Source organism: Camelina sativa, chromosome 16, assembly GCF_030686135.1.
Source record: "Camelina sativa cultivar CO46 ecotype springtype chromosome 16, ASM3068613v1".
Lineage (NCBI taxonomy): Eukaryota > Viridiplantae > Streptophyta > Magnoliopsida > Brassicales > Brassicaceae > Camelina > Camelina sativa.
The window spans coordinates 21,435,098-21,456,633 of NC_141895.1; the positions used below are offsets into that span (position 1 = coordinate 21,435,098).

At 35.0% G+C, this 21,536-nt stretch overlaps 4 protein-coding genes and 1 pseudogene across 6 annotated transcripts; 3 read left to right on the top strand and 2 right to left on the bottom strand.

Moving 5' to 3' along the window:
- Window positions 1-306: 306 nt before the first annotated feature.
- LOC147925811 (uncharacterized) lies at window positions 307-5,752 on the top strand. Of its 2 annotated transcripts, XM_087490102.1 has the most exons (8): window positions 307-540; window positions 728-833; window positions 1,723-2,585; window positions 2,679-2,972; window positions 3,054-3,335; window positions 4,059-4,600; window positions 4,682-4,787; window positions 4,872-5,752. In XM_087490102.1, exons 3-8 carry the CDS (start codon window positions 1,725-1,727, stop codon window positions 5,583-5,585), a joined length of 2,799 nt encoding a protein of 932 aa, XP_087346228.1. In that variant the 5' UTR covers window positions 307-540; window positions 728-833; window positions 1,723-1,724; the 3' UTR covers window positions 5,586-5,752. The 2 variants fall into 2 exon arrangements, with proteins under 2 accessions (XP_087346228.1, XP_087346229.1); XM_087490103.1 differs by lacking the exon at window positions 307-540 and having other exon boundaries at window positions 723-833.
- A 224-nt stretch (window positions 5,753-5,976) lies between these two features.
- Window positions 5,977-9,646, bottom strand: LOC147925812 (uncharacterized). Its single transcript, XM_087490104.1, has 3 exons — window positions 7,597-9,646; window positions 6,619-7,242; window positions 5,977-6,536 (listed from the first exon to the last, which is right to left on the bottom strand). Exons 1-3 carry the CDS (start codon window positions 8,590-8,592, stop codon window positions 6,075-6,077), a joined length of 2,082 nt encoding a protein of 693 aa, XP_087346230.1. The 5' UTR covers window positions 8,593-9,646; the 3' UTR covers window positions 5,977-6,074.
- Window positions 9,647-13,418: 3,772 nt separating this feature from the next.
- Window positions 13,419-15,273, top strand: LOC104751079 (RING-H2 finger protein ATL3 pseudogene; annotated as a pseudogene). The gene has a single exon (XR_015583380.1). The product of XR_015583380.1 is annotated as an RING-H2 finger protein ATL3 pseudogene (transcript).
- A 625-nt stretch (window positions 15,274-15,898) lies between these two features.
- LOC104751081 (pumilio homolog 23) lies at window positions 15,899-20,579 on the bottom strand. The gene is made up of 11 exons (XM_010472955.3): window positions 20,212-20,579; window positions 19,747-20,110; window positions 19,358-19,660; window positions 19,056-19,226; window positions 18,709-18,852; window positions 18,493-18,612; window positions 18,219-18,404; window positions 17,957-18,105; window positions 17,530-17,712; window positions 16,908-17,297; window positions 15,899-16,396 (listed from the first exon to the last, which is right to left on the bottom strand). The coding sequence occupies exons 1-10, from the start codon at window positions 20,466-20,468 to the stop codon at window positions 16,910-16,912; spliced, it is 2,265 nt and encodes a 754-aa protein (XP_010471257.2). The 5' UTR covers window positions 20,469-20,579; the 3' UTR covers window positions 15,899-16,396; window positions 16,908-16,909.
- On the top strand, window positions 16,168-16,707 carry LOC104751080 (uncharacterized). The gene is made up of 2 exons (XM_010472954.3): window positions 16,168-16,409; window positions 16,519-16,707. Exons 1-2 carry the CDS (start codon window positions 16,168-16,170, stop codon window positions 16,580-16,582), a joined length of 306 nt encoding a protein of 101 aa, XP_010471256.1. The 3' UTR covers window positions 16,583-16,707.
- Window positions 20,580-21,536: the final 957 nt, after the last annotated feature.

Genomic DNA, 21,536 nt, shown 5'->3' on the forward strand with positions numbered 1-21,536 from the left:
TGCTTTTTTATCTCTCTATCATGTAAAATAAAATATAAAAAAGGGAATTTAGAACCCTGAGGCTCAGATTGAGAGCATAAAATGTTTTCCAACTTGTAACTTTACAAAACGATAACATATTAAAATAGACCAGATTGACACAAAATTTGAAAAATATTGCTAGATTGACACCCTTCCTTAGGGAAAAACTAGAATGACACAAATTTGTGTTCAAATTACCAAAAGCCCAAAGAAAGTAAAATAGGAAATAAGTGAAATAAAAAATGAGTGAGTAATTAAAAAAAATGAAATCTCAAACCTTTTTTTGTCCGACATTCGTTTTCCCTTTTCTCAAAAAAACTCAAACCTTGCTTCTTCCGCCGACGACAAAGAGATTTTACAATCCCAAAAAAAACCCGATTAATAACTCTAAACACCGATTTTCACTTCTCCAGCCAGTTACCGACGCCAGTGACAAAGAGGATTGTTTGAGAAGAAGCCGAAACAAAATCTGTGTCATTCGGTGGTGGCTGATTTTCTTTGTTCTGTTCTGTTCCGGTGGTGAGTTTTTTAATGGGTTATTATGTATGAACAGAATTGTTAATTGCAATTGTCGATTATTCCTGTTTTTGTTTTGGGTCTTGCTTTTTAATTTCAAACCTTGCTTCTTCCGCCGACGACAATGAGATTTTACAATCCCAAAAAAAACCCGATTAATAACTCTAAACACTGATTTTCACTTCTTCAGCCAGTTACCGACGCCAGTGACAAAGAGGATTGTTTGAGAAGAAGCCGAAACAAAATCTGTGTCATTCGGTGGTGGCTGATTTTCTTTGTTCTGTTCTGTTCCGGTGGTGAGTTTTTTAATGGGTTATTATGTATGAACAGAATTGTTAATTGCAATTGTCGATTAATCCTGTTTTTGTTTTGGGTCTTGCTTTTTAATTGTTTGGTGGATCCTCGAAAGCATTGGTAGAAAGGATTAGGCTTCTTGTTTTGGGTCTTTATGATATGATTTTGTCTCCAATAGCTTCTTAAATCCAAAAGATAAAAAGCTTGTCTCAGTTAGGTTTGGTTACATCGAATTGCTTGTCTCTCTGACCCTCTGCTCTGCATCAGAATTTGTTCTAATAATTGCATCATGTATTGGTTACAATTGATATAGAACCTGTAAATGTTCTTGCCCGCTGTGTGTTATTTTTTTTCTTTTTCATCTTAGTATCATCTAAGGAGTGTTTCATTAAGTGTTGAGTATTTAGATTTCATTCTCTTATGCTATATTCTCGTTTGATGTTGTTGCTCATGTTGTGTGAAGTGATTCACAGTTTTATGGCTTGGCTGTGATATCTGAAAAGGATTTTTTTTGTTTGTTTCTATAAGTTTCTATTTTTTGTTTGAAATAGCTTTTTAACAGCAATCTCATCCTTCTCTGGTTGATTATGTTCTTGCCCGCTATGTGTTATTTTTAATAGCTTTTTATCTTTTGGATTTGTTATGTTCGGTTGATTATGTTTATATTCGTTCAGCTTTGTGTGTTATCAACTTTGGATCCTCAATAGCTTCTTAAATCCGGTTAGTCTTTATGATATGATTTTGGGTCTATTTATAGTATAGAATTTTGTGTCGAATTTATATATATGTTTGTGTTGATTTGTTTATTTTTGATTTACTGCTTATCGAATTCTCTTTGGACTCTTATCGAATTTTCTTATCATTTGATTCTTTTTTTTTCTGTATCTTTAGGAATGGCATCTTCAAGCAAGAGCATCAAATATCCTTCTCTACTCTATGAAGATGGAAAATCGCCTCTCCAACATAGGAGCATGAACCACAATTGTTTTGTGTCCAAAATTGGATTTTTGAGAGAAGGATTAGGGGTGGATGTCTGGGAGAAACTCAAGGAATCATCTCTTGGAGTATTTATAAAGTTTGCTGAATTGGAATACACTTGGGCTGCGCAGAGAGTTCACTTTCTACTCACACATCAGCTGAGAATCAACAACATCCATGAGGTTTGGTCTTTGATCGATGATAGGCCAATTAGATTTTCTTTAAATGAGTTTGCAGAGATAACAAGGTTAAATTGTGATGCATTTGACCCTTTAGAGAACTTTGATGTTGATCACCATGATTTCTGGAAAGAAATGAAAATTCCAACAACCCTTGATGGTCCTATGTGGACTGAGTTGGTAAACGTGATTGATTCTAACAAAACATGGGATTTTGATAAGAGGATGATGGTTGGTAGGTTATGTCTGTTGTCAGTATGCGTACATGGAATTCATCATACATCTAGAATCCCATTGGTGACTGCTAAGAGAGTTTTAGATCCTGTTGCTTTTGAAAAACATCCATGGGGTCGGGTGGCTTTTAGTAGTTTAGTGAATTCTGTTAAGATAGTTGACTATGACGGAGATTCATACACCATACATGGCTGCGTTCATGCTATGTTGATTTGGCTGTATGAGGTTGTTCCTGGAATTGGAGAAAGTTATGGGTTTGGAAGGACAGAAGCGAGTGGTGTTCCACTTCTTGATTGGCGATCATCACGAAAACGTATCAACTTCACAGACTTCTTCAAAAAAGAGAAGCATTTGCACGGACAGGTTAGTAGTTTGTTATTTTTTTTTTAAAAATTATTTTTTGACATGTACTAATAATTTGTGTGAATTGAAACTTACTTTATTCATTGCTTGTAGGTTCGTGTTAGGCATATGATTCATGTTTCAGAGGAAGACATGTATCCTCTATGGTCTGACTCAGAGGAGCATACGGATCCACACCTAGACGAGCTAATTAAAGATCTCATTCATAACCGTTTGTCTCTAGATGCTTGGAGTTGTGGCAAGACAGTTGGTATAAGTTCAAAAAAGAAGAAAAGAAGAGCTGAAGCTGATAAGGTGAATGACAACAGAGGGTGCAATCCTAAGAAAAAAAGATGGACAGATAGTGATCCTAAATGTGAACAAGGAGAAAATGTAACCAACATGGAGGTAAGGTTTCATTTTCTTTACCGTAATTGATTAACATTTTTTGTCTTCTCTATTATGATAATAATGAACATGTTATTGTAGGATGGTAAGGATGACACGTCAATTTCTTTGGATATTTGGAGGGCGATTGAGAAAATGAATGAGACTATTTCTGACTTGGGCAAAACACTCAACAGTCGAATAGATGTCTTGGAGAGTAAATTTGAAACATGCGTTGAAAAACAAATGACGGTGTTCAAAGAGGAGATGGGTGAGAGGATTAAAGCATTGGAGAAAGAAAGAAAAGAGCCAAAAGAAGCTGATGTACGGAATGATGCCACTTCGCACACCATTAACGATGATGAGGGAACAAGTAAAGCACCTGTAAGTTACATTTTCCTTTACTTCTCATGTTCTGAATTTTTAAAGCTTCTCATGTTCTGTTTTTAAAAAGCTTCTCATGTTCTGAATTTTTAAAGCTTCTCATGTTCTGTTTTTTTTAAAGCTTCTCATGTTCTGTTTTTTAAAAGCTTCTCATGTTCTGAATTTTTAAAGCTTCTCATGTTCTGTTTTTTTTAAAGCTTCTCATGTTCTGTTTTTTTTAAAGCTTCTCATGTTCTGTTTTTTAAAGCTTCTCATGTTCTGTTTTTTAAAAGCTTCTCATGTTATGTTTTTTTTAAACTTCACATGTTCTGTTTTCTTAAAACTTCACATGTTCTGTTTATTTTTTTACTTCTCATGTTCTGTTTTTTAAAAGCGTATCATATTTTACTTCTCATGTTCTTTTTTTTTTGTTTTAAACTTATACGGTTCTCATATTTATATCAAACTTCTCATTTTCTGTTTTGTTAGAACTTCTCATGTTCTGTTATTTTAAACCTTCTCATGTTTTTTTCTTTTAAAACTTCACATGTTATGTTTTTGTAAAACTTCTTATGTTCTGTTTATTTTTATACTTCACATGTTCTGTTTTTTTTAAACTTCTTATGTTCTGTTTATTTTTTTACTTCTCAAGTTGTGTTTGTTAAAGCGTATCTGTTTTACTTTCATGTTCTTTTTTTTTTGTTTTAAACTTATACGGTTCTTTCATGTTTTTTTTGGTTGCAGTCATGGATTGTTGAGATGAAGCAGACATCACAAGATGAATTTCCAGTTCAAAGGGTGGTGAGGAAGGTTTACACTGTCAAGAATAAGAAGAAAGAAGAAGATGAGATATCAGAGAAACTTCCTCTCTTTGAAAAGAAGGAATCTGTGAAGGTTGAGAAGAAGGAAACTTCCAAGAAAAAGAAGATAACTGCTAAAGCTTCTGACGATGTTGAGGATATAACTACCCAAGTTCAGAAAGCTAAATTCAAAATAGCTTCAAGTTCTGAAGATACATGGTCCAACAAGGAGGATCAGTTGGTACATAAAAAACTTGAGATGACAATAAACCGCCTTGGAGAGGCTTTGACGAGGTTGGATGGACCTGGACCTTCGAAGACTACTAGACGCGTGCCCCAGTTGGCAGAATCACAGAAGTATCCTTACCTTGGTAACTCGACAGTCAAGCGGATCATTACAGAGGGTGATAATGTGTTAGGCGACCATCTTAAGCCTGTAGATGATGAGAAACATCAGACACTTTTGGATTTTCTCAGCCTTGATAGGTATACATCAACAACTCTGAATCGTTTATAAAAGTTACTATCATTATCTATATATGTACTAACTCTTTCTTATATTCACAGGGAAGAGCCACTTAGCACCAGCAACGCAGCTGTGAGATTCTATTGGAAAATTATGACTCCAAGGGAAAATTGGCCAAGCTTTGACTATGGATGGTTGACAGACCATGTAAGTTTATTTTTGATAATTTAGTATAAGGTTTATTCTATACTATATTTTCGCTTATTCTAGTTTTTATTTTTTTGAATGTAGCACATGGGTTGTGCAATGGCTATGTTCCGGCGAAGATATATGCGTGAGCCTTGTCCGTATCCTAAACAACGCATAGCTTTCTTAGACCAAGATCTGATCACTACATTGAAGAATGACTACATGCAGTTTGATATGGGGCCTAAGAATTTTGTGTTTCGGGATTCCTATGTGAAACACGTTTTTGGTGAATATCCTGAGGAGTCAGCTACGAACAAGAAGTGGTGGATTGATGTGGATAACTTATACGCTTGTCTTTTTGTCAATCAGAACCATTGGATGGCTTTGGATATTGACTTGCGGGGTAAGAAGATTCACATCTATGATAGCATACCAACCTTGGTGAGTGACGATAAAATGGCCATTGAGTGTTTGCCTTTAAGGCGAATGATTCCAGCGATGTTAAGTGACATGATTCCTGAGACGATCCGTAAGAAGAGTAGAGCAATGTTGGAATTGAGAAGGGTGAAGAAAAATGTTCCTCGGAATGAAAATCCAGGTGATTGTGGTGTGTATGCTCTTAAGTACATTGAATGTTTAGCTCTTGGGAAATCATTTGATGGGCTTTGCGATGAGAACATGTTGGGTCTTCGGATTAAGCTTGCAGCGGAATTATATGACGAAGTCAGAGAATTAGCCATACCACCTAATATGACTGATTCATATCCTCAAGCTAAAGCTATTATCATCCCTTCCCTAGTTGATGAGTCCTTGTAGACTATTTTGTGTTATTGCCTTATGTTTTGTTATAACATTATCATTGTAGACTATTTCTTCTTATTGTAGACTATTTTGATGAGTCCTTGTAGACTATTTTGTTTCATTGACAACTGGTTCTTTTGCATATGAATTTGAATGTGAATGACATGTAATTTTTAGCTTAACCACATGTAGTGAATTTTTAGCTTAACGTGAAGCTTTCTACTCATTTTAAATTTTAAATTTGAACGACATGTAGTGAATTTTTAAGCTTTCTACTTCTTATTGTGAAGCTCTTATTTACGACATGTAGTGAATTTTTAAGCTTTCTACTTCTTATTGTGAAGCTCTTATTTTTTCCACGAGTATGCTACTCATTTTAAATTTTAAATTGTTAATAACAAAAGAATGAGAGAATATAAAAGAACTTTCAAATAAAACGAGTTATATGTCAATGAGTACATGTCTTGCGAGAATATAAAAGAACTTTCAACAAAAACTAGGAAATTATAGAGTACATGTCTTGCGATTATGTCCTACTTGGTTGCAATTACCACATGTGTATTGTTTTCTTGGCTTCTTCTTTTCCATTGCAATTTCCAATGCCGATTTGATTCTTGAATTCTTTGGTCTACCTGGTTGTTGTTTTGGAATCGGGGGTCTACATACCTTCGTTATCACATGTCCAGGAACAGATTTATCAAGCGCCCTTGGCATGATGGCATTCTCGTAGGAAGCGTAAACGTAGTGTTTGCGATAATAAGGATGACTCATTGAAATGCGAGAAATGTTTCTGAATTCACCGGCCGCAATTGCATGTGCACAAGGGAGTTTCTCCAAGTCAAACCTGCAACACGTACACTTTTTATCTTTCAAATTGACAACATGCAGAGATGTTCCACTTGTTACTTGTACTTGGTGTGCATCGATATCTTGGACAGTAAGTAACTTAGCATAGTCCACACGACCCTATAAAATAATTGTGACATTATATTAGAAACTTAGTTGTATAACATACACACTTGCTAAGAAAGGATAGAAACGAACAGACCTGGAGAATTTTCTCTACACCACGAGTCAAGTCTGTTGTCATCTTCAATGCATCAGTCCTTCTATCAGAAAACCACCTAGTCATCACAGACCTTATTTCTTCCAACAGTTGTACAATAGGAAAGCTCCTAGCATGTGACATGACCTTATTCATTGATTCTGCAATGTTGCTTGTAAGCAAGTTGTACCTATCACCTGGGAAATGTACACGAGTCCACATACGCACATCAGCCCTCACGAGGTACTCATGTAGTGCTGGATTCATGGCTTCTATCTGATCAAATGTGGTTTGAAAGTCGATAAGTCTAAAAGCATTCGCCGCCTTTTTAACCAAAGCGAATTCTGCTCGACCTTTAAACCGGACCAAAATATTCTTGTACATATGGTATGTACATATTCCCCTACTAGACTTTGGATAGACCTTTTTAATAGCTTTCCCAATTGATTGATGCCTATCAGAAATAATGGAAAGGCTTTCATCATCTGGTATCACACAGCTGAGTTGCTTGAAAAACCATTCCCATGATTCATCATTCTCTGTATCAACCACGGCGAAAGCAATAGGAAAAATCTGAAAATTGCCATCTTGAGCTGTTGCTGTCAGTAGTGTCCCTAAGTATTTTCCCTGTAAAAAAGTACCATCCACAACAACCACTTTCCTCAAAAACGGAAATCCCTGTATGCTTGCACCAAATGCTAGAAAACAGTACTTAAATCTTTGAGCTTCATCAACATCAAGCTGTGTAAAAGTTCCAGGATTTGCCCTTTTTATCATATACAAATATGTAGGAAGCTGCTCATAACCACTCTCTGGACTACCCCTGACCAACTTGCGAGCATGCCTTAACGTTCGATATGCTTTCCAATAATCCATCTATCATCAACAAATATTTTTTCTTCATTGTTGTGAAAAAAACAGAAAAATACTACTGGTAAACAAAATAATCGAAATAATGCTAAATAAATAGAAAAATTATACCTTGATATGAAAACGTTTATTCAACGCTTCAGCAACATGCATTGGCAGTACCTTGGGACCAACTCCACCAACAAAATCTTTGTACAACTCTCCTAGAATATGATGATCTGCTTGTCGGGCACGCATAGAGCGCTCTGTTACTGAACATGTATGTGCTGAAATAAACACACGCACCTCAAACTTTGGAAAGTGTCTTAATGTTGCAGCTGTTACCCTCCACTTGCATCCTTTAACCCAACACTTTACAATCAATAAGGTTGGTCTCGATTTGTAAACATAATAATCAAACCTTTGAACCAAGGTTAGTATCTTCAAACGTGTTTTTAGGTGCTCCTTTGTATCATACATTTGCCCAACAGCCAAATTCACAGAAGACAAGTCTACCTTTGAGACATCAACTGGTTCCTTATTTTCTTCAATATAAAAAGATGAACTCCTTTTCTTCATTGGCAATTTATGATCCTCTTCTTCTGGTGGAATTCCATACAGGGTAAAATTCTCATCATCAGAATCTGTTCCGTCAGAATCATCACAATAATCAAATCTACTATCATCTTCATCCATCTCTTCTTCATTTGTGTCGCTGGCCATATCAAGATACTCTTCTCCAACCTGATCATTTTCATCTCTTCCTCGTTTCTTACCTATGTGATTCAAATCAGTCTGTATTTTCTTCTTCACTTCAACACAAAGTCGACCTGTATCCCTTTCCAATTGTCCCAGAAAAGTGTGCAACTGACGAGAATTATCAATAATAACTGGTGGTGTATCACCGGGTAAGTCCTGCAATAACCTCTTCGAGATCTTGTAACTCAAGACAACATCAAATACCTTGTTATCCAGCCTGTAATCCTCATAAACCATTCCAATGCAATCATCAAATCTGCTTTGATCGTTACATTGTAGAATTCGTGAACCCCTTTCATTATCAACAACAAACAACCATTTATTGTTGTCAAAGATCCAATTACCACAAACGAGAATCACCTGCTTCATATTCTCTTGGTTGAATGTGAATTACTCTAAAACGTGAAGGAGGAAATGAAAAAAAAAAACCACCTTAAAAGGAAAATAATAGACAAGTCGATTATGAACCCCAAAAGGAAGAAAGCATGATTAAATCCACATTGGAAAGGAGGAAGAAGGAATTTATGGAAAAATAAGATGAACCAAAAAAAGAAAAAAATTTCAGTCGATATAGGGGAGGGGAGGCACGATACAAAAGACCAAAAAAGGGTAAACCCTAGATTCTCGCCATATATGGCAACTGCTACAAAAGTCTGTCGCTTAACTTAAAAAAAAATCTGTCACCAAAGGCACTAATAAATCTGTCATTACTCTGTAAAAAATCTGTTATAAAAAATCTGTTATCAAATGCGAAATAATAGATTTGTCATTACAGATAACAAATCTGCTGTCACTATATCAACAAAAAACAAAACTGTTATCATTGTATTCATATATAATAAATCTGTTATTAAGCAGCAGATTTTTTAGTAAGAAAAAAAAAACTGTCATAACATAAGAAAATCTGCCACAACATATATTGTGCATGTGGGTCAATATAGCAATTTTTAAAAGACTTTCGAAAATCTGTTATCAAACAACAGATTTTCCCTTCAATCCAAAAGTCAGTCATAACTAAAAAAAAATCTGTCATCACTAGATGTCAAACTAGCAATTATTTTTACGTATATAAATCTGTCGTAATGTGACAGATTTTTTAAGTGAAAAAATAAAACTGTTGCAACAATCATAAAAAATCTGCCACAAAATTCCTAGAAATTTGACTAAAACAATGAAAATCTGTCATAACTTTATATATAAGTCTGTCGTGTTAAGAAAATCTGCTGTCCATGAAAAATCTGTCGTTACACACTTCAAATAAATCTGCCATATAAAACAAATCTGCTGTCAAATTCTGCAAATTAATCTGCCATCTAAAATAAGTCTGCCAAAAAAAAACTGCCATCAACAATAAATCTGCCACTTGCAAATTAGTCTGCCATTACATGTATGGCAGACTTTTATATAAAAAAAAAAAAAAAAACGAAATTGCAGGAATTTTTTACAAAGGGTAATATTGACTTTTGTTTTTTTCCTAACAAAGCAAAAAAGGGTATTTTTGGTATGAAACTAACCCAACTGACCCTCAAATTTTAGGAGCTAATCTAGCAATTAACTGCTCAATTTGGGTTAAACTAGTAATTCTCCCCTTGATTATATCTAGTTTTTCACGTGAATAAAAAAGGGATTCATCTCCGTTATTTTTTTCCCCACCGAGAAAATTTAAGTTCAATCAAATTAATTTGGAGAATCTCTAATAATGGATTCTCATAACCGATAGATTTGTTATATTTATTTTGATTCATGTACCTCAAATCCAGGTTTTGTCTAGCTTGTCGTTTTCTTGCCTCGCGATAAAATAAAGAAAAACAAATTGATATTGTATTTTTAATTCCACTTATAAGTTACTATAATTAAGTTAAGATTTTCTTTTTGGTGGTTATATTTTCTATTATGCATCCATTTCAAAGCACAGCACATCGGCTTATCTGTTTATCTATCTTGAAAAGAACTCGCCCTAATATTATTATTTTTTGGTATGACAAGTTCTTCCTTTTTTTTTTTTTGGTCTAAGTTTATAATTTCAATTTTTAATGTTTTTGTAATCCAATTAAAATGAGAAATGGTATTGTAAAATAAAGCAATTGGACGACTTGTATTAGGATATTCCATTTTTTTTATATATACAATTCCACTGAAAGATAACATGTATCATGGATCCTTGTTTATTTTGTATTTGGCATATTTCTATTTTTCTAGTGATATAAGTCTTGTCCTTTTATAAACGATATACAGCTATTTGATTTTCCTTTTCGGGGTCAGATACTGCTATTAAGTATATAATATAATACAACTTCAGAATTTTCGTACCATTTGCAAATTTTAAAAACAATCCACAGAAAATAACAGTCGAACGATAATAACATAAACACTATTTCTTGTACTACAGGTGTGAATATATAAGCATATGTTATATTTTATGACGACCCGAAATCTGTGCTCTCCTCGTGAATTTTTCATAAATCAAGGGAGAGAAAACGTTTGACTTTATAAGATAAAATTGGTTTTAAAATCAATACATGTATAAATGTATTATACAATATAAGTACAAAAAAAAATGGAGATAGCTTATCTTATATATTGATCGTCCTCACAGACATAACATATGTAAATGCTTTGAGTTGGACCGGTAAGATCATGCAAAAAGAACAAATTCTAACCACTTGACCTTTTTACAAATACTATATTTATGTGTTATGTCATTATGTGTGTGAGTTAAGAAGTTATGACTTTGAAGTTTGAATAGCTGATATCTTTTACATGTGTTGTTGGCTTTTGTTTTACGACAACTCGATCGATTTATTAATCCGTCAATCTAAGTTCTCTTTATTTTTACTCTTTTTTTTGTCTGCAAATACAAAAACCCTAACACTTGGATTTGCAACTAATCCTACATCAAAACATAAAAAATGAAAATTAAAATCCTTTCAATCTCCCGACAAAACCTAGCACCAAAATTCCACCTAAACATTAATCCCATTCAAAAAAGAAATGTATTCAAATATTGTTTTAGTAAAAATTCTGTTTGCAAGATTCCATATACTTGGCAACTAGTTGTTGGTGATATACCAAAAACAAATCACGAGATGTTTAAGTTTAAGTAAAGTCAAAGCAAAAGAATAGCCATATATAGTGATATCATTGAAAGAGCCAACAATAAGAGACACGACCGGTCCGACCCTTTTTGAGTGTCCAATTGACCTCCGAAACATAAACGTGTTACGTGTTAGTGATAACACTCGTGACTCGACCCATTCCATTAGAACTCGTATGGGCCACAGTTTGATACGGCTCATACAATAAACAATTCACGGGCCGACCCGTTTCCTCTTCTGTTATCAGACTCTGATGTTGCCACTTGCAGGAATTGATCAGCCATTGTCCATTTAGTAAAGCCTGTAAATGTTCATTCTAAAGTCCACAGAGAAAATATTAAAACATGTTTATTCAAGTACTGTAGGTTGTTAAAAAGGGAAAATTGCAGTCCCCATAATAATTACGTAGATGAAATTTGCGTCAGTGAGTCCATGGAATACATCAAAGATCAACCATGAATTCCACTAAAACGTATAGTAATTTGTAACTAATCAATCCTAATTATAGTAGACAAAATAATTTCTTTATTTTTAAGTTAAAAATTCGAATATAAACGTTTAATTATGTAAAATAAAGGAAATTGGGATGAATCGTATATTAGGAAACTAGAAAAATACATATATATGAAATATAAAAATAACACCAAATTTTTGAGTCCATTAGAATAATTCAACTGATTTAAATTGTTATAAACAACAAATTACTGACCTAGTTAATCATCACATAAGAAGGTGTTAGCCATATGAATCTAGGGAGAATGATTTAAAGATTAAAGATTAAAGATGAGAGGATATGTTATTAAAGGGAGGGTGAAGAAGATCATCATTTAACCCTCATCATTTTGCCTAGTAACCATATTAATTTCTAACTTTCAAGACAAAATAAAGTTACAATATTCTTTCGGGTAATGAGCAATTGCGCAATAAAGACTTGGAAAGCTTTTTCAAATCAATGTTTTTTTGTTTTGTTTTCTTAATACCAAAAGTTTTGAATTCGAATCTGTCCATAGGAAAACACTATGTTTGTTTTCACTGGGTGGTATAGAACACATATACTCTGATCGGTCTTTCCACAAAGAATGACTAATGTGTTCAATTGTTGCCGACTGTGGATTATACAAGTCAAGTTAATAATGTGAATGAAATATTTTAAAATTGACTTAAATATTAGTTTGTCATACATCTTAAAAAAAAAATCCGATAAATGTCTGTAAATATATTTATGAGTGCCTGAAATTTGCAAATATAGTTAAGGTGTATCACTTCATGAAAAGACAGGATCCTTAAACCTAGGCCTCGACCAGGATGATTCTTTCTTCGCGTCATTTGGTATCGAAAGAATCAAAAGCTCTGCATTTGCTCAATGTACTAATAATTTAATAATATAATTTGGATTAATTATTTCAAACTAGTGCATATTGTCATCCATTAACATTGACTCACTCACTTTTTTTTTTAACAAAAAAAAAAAACATTGACTCACTTTTACTTCCCTCTTACATAGTTGAAGGTTGAAAGACGAAAAACGTAAATATAGTGGAGAGTTACCAATCTCTTGGAAAGACGTAAAAAGTCTTAAAAGATGTGTAAGTCAGTGCATACCATCATTTTAGACTATAATGTATTCCATATTCTTATACTAATTCTTTTTGCATTAAGGTAACTTTATTAAAATTTGAATCAGATATTCGATGAATTGCAATTACTAGTACCATTACTGTTTTTTTGTGTGGGTATAAGTACCATTACTGTTAAAGAACCAAAACCCTAAACCCGTTTCCTAGAACAGTACTATGAAACAACAAATGCATATATTCTAAGAGATAAGCCTCTCGAAAGAAAGGCATGCAGTGATTAGTATGAGAACAAAGTCAACAAACATTGCATGTGTGAAATGAAACAATGGGAAAAAAAAAACAAAGGTTTAGAGTACATTTAACTTTGGAATTGGTCATAATCGTAAAGAGTATATGTCACCAAGTTATCAAAAAACAAAATTATTACTGTGCTTTTAAATCTCTAAGTAATTAGTTCAGACAAAACAACAAAAAAGAATGTAGTTAGTATTTTTATGTTTTTTTTTGTGTAATGGAGAGAAGAAGCATTACCGGAAAAAACTGAGTAATGGAGAAGGATGACGACGAATTAACGCATTAAGAAAGAAAAAAGATTTAAGTAGAGTAGAGGAGATTTGATAGGAAGAGAAGAGAGAGTAGAGAGAGGAGAGTAGCTCCCCAACTCCAATTTCAATACACTGGGCTCCACTCACTCATATCCCCTCAATTCTTGCTTCTTCTTCTTCTTCTTCTTGCTTCTCCTTGCTTCTTATCACTGACACTGCCTTGCCTTTTCTTCCTCCATTGCCGCCGACTCACATTGAAACTCCTACACAGTCCCCTTCCTCCTTCGCACCTTTCCTCTTTGTTTTTTGCCTCTGTCTCACTCTCCTCTTCCAAAAACAAGTAAACCCTCTCAGCTCCACGCTTATTAACACTTCTCGTCTTAATTCTGTGAGCTCTGTTTTCCAGAAAAATAAAAAATTAAGCCTTTGTTGCATAATCTTTCTGGGTTTTTGTTTAGCTTGAGCTCCTTCCATTTGGGTACCCTTTAAAAGAGTAAAGTTTCTACCTTTTTGGTGCTTGCTCTCTCTCCCTCTCTCTCACAAAAACCCTAATTTCATATCCTTATCCAATTCCATGTTTTGCTCTGCTCCACTTGCATTTTCTGCTTCTGTATTCTCGTTTTCTTTCGTATAATCAAGCCGATTGTGTTGGAATTCGTATCCTAAGTATAAAGTTCTGATCTTGTCCCCTTCGTATAGCAAATGGACGATAATGGATCTGCTCATAGCTCTATGTTTGGTGATCTATCAACAGAAGAGGTCACAAGCAAGATCATTCTCACAGCTATCATTGTTCTATTCATAGCGGTTCTCTTCGTCCTTATCCTCCATCTTTACGCCAAACTCTACTGGTGGAGAATAGATCAGCTTCAGCAACAACAGCAGCAACAACAACAACAAGAGCAAGAACAAGAAGAAGACCAAACATCCTCCACTGCTCCGCCTCTAATCACTCGCCGCCAAAGACGCCGTTTCATCTTTGTACCAGGCCAAGATGCTCAATCCAACACTGGACTTTCCGCTTTTGAACTCAGTTCCTTACCAATTGTCTTTTTCAGACAAGATAGTTGCAAAGATGGTTTGGAATGCTCTATTTGCTTGTCTGAGCTTGTCAAAGGAGACAAAGCAAGGCTGCTTCCAAAGTGTAATCACAGCTTCCATGTTGAGTGTATTGATATGTGGTTTCAGTCTCACTCTACTTGTCCCATTTGTAGAAACACGGTTCTTGGTCCTGAGCAACCTAGCTCAAAGAGAGTAGAACAAGCTCCGGACAATGCAGATCATGCTGACAACCATGATGCTTTGTCTCAAATTTCAACTTCTTCTCCGGAATTCCCCACCAATGTCTTGGTATGGGGTCGCCAAGATCAGGTTAGTACCGGAAACACCAATGTTGGGCCCCAAGAAGACGGTGCTGGTAATGCTGCCTCTCAGAGCCAAGAAGCTGTTGTTATGGATATCAATGATTCTTCCATTAGAAGTCAGAATGCATCATCTTCGTCTTCATCAGTGAGGTATATTGTTGAGGAGGAAGAACCAAAATCTCCAATGACAACAAGGTTGAGGTCCCTAAGGAGGTTTCTAAGCAGAGACAAGAGAGTGGCTTGTAGCAATAGTAGCACTAGTAGCAGCAGCTCCAATGCTGTTACTTCTGTTGATCCTTGAAGATTGTTAATTTGTTATTATTTAGCTGAAGTAAGATTGCCTAAAGATGTCAAACTGTGTATTGGTCTCGGCTCTTTATTGGCTGTGTTTGAGAGCTTTTCTTTGTAATGCAAGTAAATCATTTATCTATTCCCCGGGAAATTGAATTTTAAAGCTTCTGTTTACCCAGATAGTCAGATCAATACAAGAGTCCTATATTGTTCTCTAATCACATTCAAAATTTTTATAAACGTCATGTTTGTTGAGAAAATTTTTTTTATAAACGTCATGTTTGTTGAGAACTCCACTGTGTTTACTAACAAAAGACACTATGATGTTGAACCACCAGACCAGATCTTAGGAAACCAGGGACAAGGCATGAAGTGAGAGGCTTTTCAAGAAGCAAAAACTATGGAACTACAATGAGCTTACTTATAAACGAGAAAAGAGAACTAGCAAGCCGAATCGGTAACCTTATAACCTTAGGCAACCAATCTAGAAAACACATTTGGTCTGTTGTACTGTTAGGCAAACCGAATCGGTATTTGTAAACCGAAGGGAAACTCCTATGTACTGTTTTTCTTCAATCTCTTCAAAGATAGCAATTAAAAAGAAATAAAAAAAAGTTGGTGATTATCATAGTGACATGAGCTGTTAACCTGCAACGTTTCTTCTCATGAATTTGGACTTAATTAATACTATTAGAAACAGCATCAGTAACCACGTGCCCTATCACATGATCCTCATCTTAAACACAAATATTTCCATGCTAATCAATGTGTATGCAAGGACTCATCACCAGTGAGGCAGTGAATGATCTAGAAACCATTAAATATCTCATCATCTGAACACAATTGGGGAAATATATAAGTTTATAGGCACAGCAGTCAAACGAGATCACGTGCTTAGATCCCAATAAGTCTCTTGGAACTATAAACAAAGTAACAGGACTTTCAATCCCTATTCTTTTCTCTTTCACTCAGAAATATAGCTCACTACCAAAAGGTTTTCTCAATTGTAGTCTCCGAAACATAGCAACCTACAGCATCAAAGATAAAGAACAGATCAAAAAGAAAATCCACAATGAAGAGATTCCATACATCGGCATCGATCTCAGCAGCTCTGATTATGTTACTTCTAGCTTTGTTTAGCAGCAAGAATAATGTAGAGGGTCGTCAGATGGCACCAACTTCCATGGATTTCACATCTAGTAAAGCTGTGAGAGATTTGCAGATAAACAAGGGGAACAAGGAAGAGTCTCTAAGAGGTGAAAAAGATAGCTTCCGAAGAATCCCAAGGTCTGGCTCCAGCCCTATACAGAACAAGTAAAGACAACCACACCAAATAATTTTCAATCTTTACGCATCCCCAAATAGTTTTCGCATATCTCTCTGAGTGTGTATGATTGACACCAAGAGTGTATTTTTGTACCAGGATCGATCCCCTAACTGATGTAGGAGGAAATAGGAAACAGCAAACCACAGCAAGAGAACCATAGATATCATTTTCTTTTGTCTTAGATCTTTCCTTCTTTTTTTATGTGGTAGTATAGTGTATTTTTTTCACTTTTTTCTGGATGCTGTAATGTAATTGAAAGTTTGAAACATAAGAAACCATCTTATAAGCTTCCTACTGTTAACAGTTCCTAGAGTAGACTTAGACCTCTATAAGTTCTTTTGGATTGTACTAAGACGGTTTTTATTAGATCTAGCCATGAAGGCATCAACTATACTGTCATCTTCATAAAAAATTAGGTATGGAAAAAAAAGTGCACAGAGATGAGAAAAATGCAACTTCGATTAAATGACAGACAAGAGGCTAACCTTTAAATTCTCAATTTATTTGAATGCCGATTCTTCCCAGTCATCTCACCAGAAAGGAAAGGTCTTTTGCTGCCAGCTAGTTTTGGTTTATCTGTTGCTTCACTAGTTTTATTCTTCCTCTGTTTTGTCCTTTTTTCACCTGCAAAAGGTTCATCCTTATCCCTTGCATGTTCTTCTCGGTGACGCTTAATCCCGGAAGTAGAATGATGGTCAACCTCTTTCCACGTGTTCTTTACTTTTAATTCCTGAGGTGCATCTTCTGATGCGTCAGAGACAAAGGTGTTCTTTGGAAAATTTGATTTGTTGGACCCAAATGCAGAACAAAATTCGTTATATGTTGATTGCTTGGATTCTTGTCTTGATTTCCACTGCTCAGGTCTACTGGCATAACTGCAACAACAAAATGACTCCGCATCATATCAATAATGAATCAGTTAAAAAAGCAAAAGATTGCATGCATCAATGCTACAGATACGACAACTTTTAACTAATTTTCTTAGGACTTTTAACTTTTTTCTTTTTATCTGAAATGTAAATTCTTATTATGTTGGTGGCACCAGTTTTCCTGATGTGTTACAACTTCCGTCAAACAAAGCAAGGTAAGTTTCTGAATAATTCTTACCCATCGATATCAAGTTTCCTAAGCAGATAAGGCCCTTGTTTTGCTTTCGAGAGATCAACTCTCACATCCAACAGCTCTGTTGCTATGGCTTCCCTAAGTGTCAAGTTACATGCATCGAAGCACTTCTCAACAGTAAATGAACCAGATGTGTGTAATGAGAGCTCGCCAAAATGTCCACGTAACCTGCGACGAAATCATCCGTTAAAGGAAACATCATCAAAGTAAAGAATAATTGCCTGAAAAAAACTGACAAGTAACCCAAGAAACTAAATGAAAAAAAATCCAGAGGAAAAAACAGAATGAAAGACAACTCTGACTCTCCCTATGCTTCAGTTTTGGGTATTTAATCATATAAAAAGCTACAGTATGGACTCTACTGGTCTTGAAATATATATATTTCCATATAACATCAAGAAGCAAGGCATACTTTATAATTAGTCTGCGTTTTTGTTTTGTAGCAGCATTTGAGGCAAGAAAGGCCTCAATGACACGTGCTCCGCTGGAATCTTTTGCTGTTTCAATGATATAATCAGCTTTCATAGATGTTAAGCTTGTTATGTATGGTTGTATATGATCCTGTGAAATTGACAAAAAGTTGGGAATTACTGTCAGTGCACATGAACAGACAAACTTGGTAGTTAAAACCACTGAAACTTTTTTTGTCAACACGTCAAGAGAAGGAAACATACGCTAGAAAACTTGAAAATCCCCTGAAGGATCAAAGAACCCATGACATGCATCTTTGCACCAGGTGCCCACTCCCATGTAGACTTATCTTGGTAACCAAAGTAGCTATCAAGAAACAGCAACCGTGGAACAATGGAGATACGGGATTCATTTGTCGAGCATAATGCACCAACAAGAGCCTCACAACACTAAAAAAGAAAAAATCATTTGCATAAGGCAAAATTTTGAAAGTAGAGAAGAAATAAAATTACATCTGAATGTAGAAAACATAGAAACCTTATGTTCATGACATTGAAGCCTCTGGCTAGCCGCTATCAGAGAAGCCACAACACCTGACTTTCCTTGCTCAAGAAGATCCTTGACTCTTGGAGCTAATTCTTCCCATATCAAACCCATCTTGTCAGCAAAATCAATTGAATGTAAGTTTACAGCCTTCAAGGGAACAACACAAATACAGAAAAAAATATGAAGTTGTGAGTAAGATAAAGATACCTGCTCTTGGTCTTTTGCATGGGAGATCAATGCTTGAATAACAAAATTTGCACATCGATCAACTGATAGCTCAAATAAAGAGTTCTTGAAAACTTTGTTGAATATTTCGTTGTACAAATTTTCAGGGGCCACTTCCAAAATCACCTGAAATGGCATGCAAACGCATTTAAAAAGGCAACTAAGAAAATTAACACTCCAATTAAAACATCGAATCGAGCAGATAACTAGCAACCATTCTAGATAATGTTTTGCATCATCTAACACGGGCAATATGCCATTATCAACTGTTTTTTGCAAGTACCAGAATTTTGGTATAAACAAATCCGCTAGAGGTTACACTTAGTTACCTCCACCAGATGACTGAATGAATTATCCTTCATTGGCTCTAAAATTTCTTTGGCAGCTTTAGTATCTATGTGAAACCCTTCTTTTTTTTTATTCGAAGAGTTGCAGCCCAGAACAAGCGGAATGATTTCAAGCAACTCCTCATCTTGTTTCACCATTAGTCTGAGAGCCGTCTGTCAAGAGAAGATTAGTTAGCATCATTGCATCAGCGTGAACCAGGGAGCGAGATTAAAAATAACAGTCCATACGAAAAAAGTTGCTTGAAAATAACACAGATGATCAGACAGGGATATATATAACCTACCTGTAAGACCAAACTGCTATACTGATCGACTTGAAGATACTTCATATCCTCTCTGCTACAACTCAATAGCCCAGACAATAGGTACTTGAGAACATCTGGAAACCCTTGATGAGGGATCTCGAGATTACTCTCATCTAACTGAGACGTCTTCAAATTCAAACGTTTCGCCAGAGCTTTTGATGATTTTGAGCCATAAAGCTCAGGGGAGTCTAAAGAGACTCCTTTGCAGAGACAAAGAAGCCTTCGAAGAACATGAGAACCATAGCAGTTGCACAACATATCAAGTGGTTTATCCACAATCACCTGACCAAGGGAAATAGTTCAATAATCAGTTTCATAAATAGAAGCAATATTCTGGAGACCAACCAGCAAAAGATTGAATAAAGTACCTGGCATATAGAATTCAAAGCCTCCTCAATAACAGAATAAGCATCTGGGTTTTCAAGATGAGTAGCCAAGGCTTTGAGAGCCGACTCGGCAACATGAGAACCAGATCTATCCATAGCAATAGCTGGGAACACCTCCGCAGAATTTCGAATAAAACTGCAAAGCTGGTCAAGTTCACATCCCTCAAGCAGAGTTTGCAAGACATGACTTATGATATAATCAGTTGCAATCTCATACTCCCTCCCTCTTGTTTCTTCAAGAGCATTTCCACATATCACTGAACGTTCCTCTAAATCAACTTCATTACTATCAAAGAGATTAGCAATCTCAGAGAAATACTTTGAAGTCTCTGGATCAATCTCTTTCCTGCAAAAAAAAAAAAAGATCAAACCACAATTCACTACCACTACAAAAATTACAGAGCAAAAAAAAGGCGTTTGGGGTTCAAAAAAAAAATCTTCCTTTACCTGACAAACTGATTCTGATGTTCAAACTCAGATTGTTTCTTTGAAGCTGGCTTTACATTAGGTGCACCACCGGATTGGTTCCTCTTGTTACTATCTCCATCAAATCCACGGCCACCTCTCTGGTCTTTCCTAAACATTCCTTTTTTCCTATCACTGTGATTGTTGTTGCTAGACTTTCCCCGTTCACCCATCAAGCTATCTTCTTCAGTAGTCCTGTGCCTCCTCGATGGCAATGATTTGGAACCAACTGAAACCATGTAACTTCCTATAGCCAACTTTGTTTAAACCCTAAACAATTTTAACCCAGACAGGATCGGATGTCCCCAATTAATTTCTAGGGTTTTATTTCTCGTTCCTACCTATTTAGTGACGTGGATATATCAAGTATTGGGTTTTGATCACGATTTTACTGGCCTGTTTAGGGCCCAATATTGTAGCCCGACCCTAGTTTTCAGAATTGACAAATATTGCAACATGACAAAATAGATGAAAGAGTAACTTCAAAATCATCAATTTCATCTTGCTAAATTTTTTTTTCTATTTTTGTCAACAACACATAATTTAAAAGATTCATTGGAGAAAAGGAGTTGACAAATTCAAAATCTCAAAATAATAATCATAGACAATCTTCTTTAGAATTAGATGATTGTGACATATATGAATCTTGTTACAAAATAATCAATATAATATTTGATATTGTTAATATTTTATAAATGATTATTGTTTCTTAATCTTTGTGATTTTAGTCAAAAACTCTTATATACTGGGAATATATAATACGATATTTAGTATTAGTGATTCCTAAAATTCTTCTCTAAATGATAAGTACTTCAAAATAGATGTAGTACTCTAAATTTTTTTTCTAAATTTTTAGTATAAAAAAAAACAGTAAATTGATAATGGTAGAAACATATCTGTTTATCCCCAATTAGTTGTCATTAGTATTATATGACTTATCTTTGAGACAACCTTTTTTTTTTTTGGCTAAAGGACATCATGTCTTTTTATGGGATTAGTCTGGTTTTTAACAGATAAAATTAGATAAAATTAGCTGCCTATACAAATATATCTTCGTCTATTGAAGAAAAATAAAAATAAAAAAAAACAAAGGCTCCAACTGGTAACCAAAATTTAGGAAAAGACTGAGGAAGAATATGATATTCCTCTTCATTCCTCAAAATTTTTACCATTTACAAAGAATATTATTTCCTCATCATTTTTCTACATTCCTCATAAAATGAGGAACACTAGACCAAAAATATTCCTCCCCAAAACTGATAAGGAACAAATAGAACAAAAAAAAGAATTAATATTAAATTTCATTT

Coding starts and splice junctions, on each gene's coding strand:
- LOC147925811 (XM_087490102.1), top strand. CDS start 1,725: ATGGCATCTTCAAGCAAGAGCATCAAATATCCTTCTCTACTCTATGAA. Junction 2,586..2,678: donor AGAAGCATTTGCACGGACAG/GTTAGTAGTTTG, acceptor CATTGCTTGTAG/GTTCGTGTTAGGCATATGAT. Junction 4,788..4,871: donor ATGGATGGTTGACAGACCAT/GTAAGTTTATTT, acceptor TTTTGAATGTAG/CACATGGGTTGTGCAATGGC.
- LOC147925812 (XM_087490104.1), bottom strand. CDS start 8,592: ATGAAGCAGGTGATTCTCGTTTGTGGTAATTGGATCTTTGACAACAAT. Junction 7,243..7,596: donor ATAAACGTTTTCATATCAAG/GTATAATTTTTC, acceptor ACTTTTTTACAG/GGAAAATACTTAGGGACACT. Junction 6,537..6,618: donor GTGTAGAGAAAATTCTCCAG/GTCTGTTCGTTT, acceptor ATTATTTTATAG/GGTCGTGTGGACTATGCTAA.
- LOC104751080 (XM_010472954.3), top strand. CDS start 16,168: ATGAAGAGATTCCATACATCGGCATCGATCTCAGCAGCTCTGATTATG. Junction 16,410..16,518: donor TCCAGCCCTATACAGAACAA/GTAAAGACAACC, acceptor TTTTTGTACCAG/GATCGATCCCCTAACTGATG.
- LOC104751081 (XM_010472955.3), bottom strand. CDS start 20,468: ATGGTTTCAGTTGGTTCCAAATCATTGCCATCGAGGAGGCACAGGACT. Junction 18,405..18,492: donor TTCAATGTCATGAACATAAG/GTTTCTATGTTT, acceptor TTTCTTTTTTAG/TGTTGTGAGGCTCTTGTTGG. Junction 18,106..18,218: donor GGATTTTCAAGTTTTCTAGC/GTATGTTTCCTT, acceptor TCAATTTCACAG/GATCATATACAACCATACAT.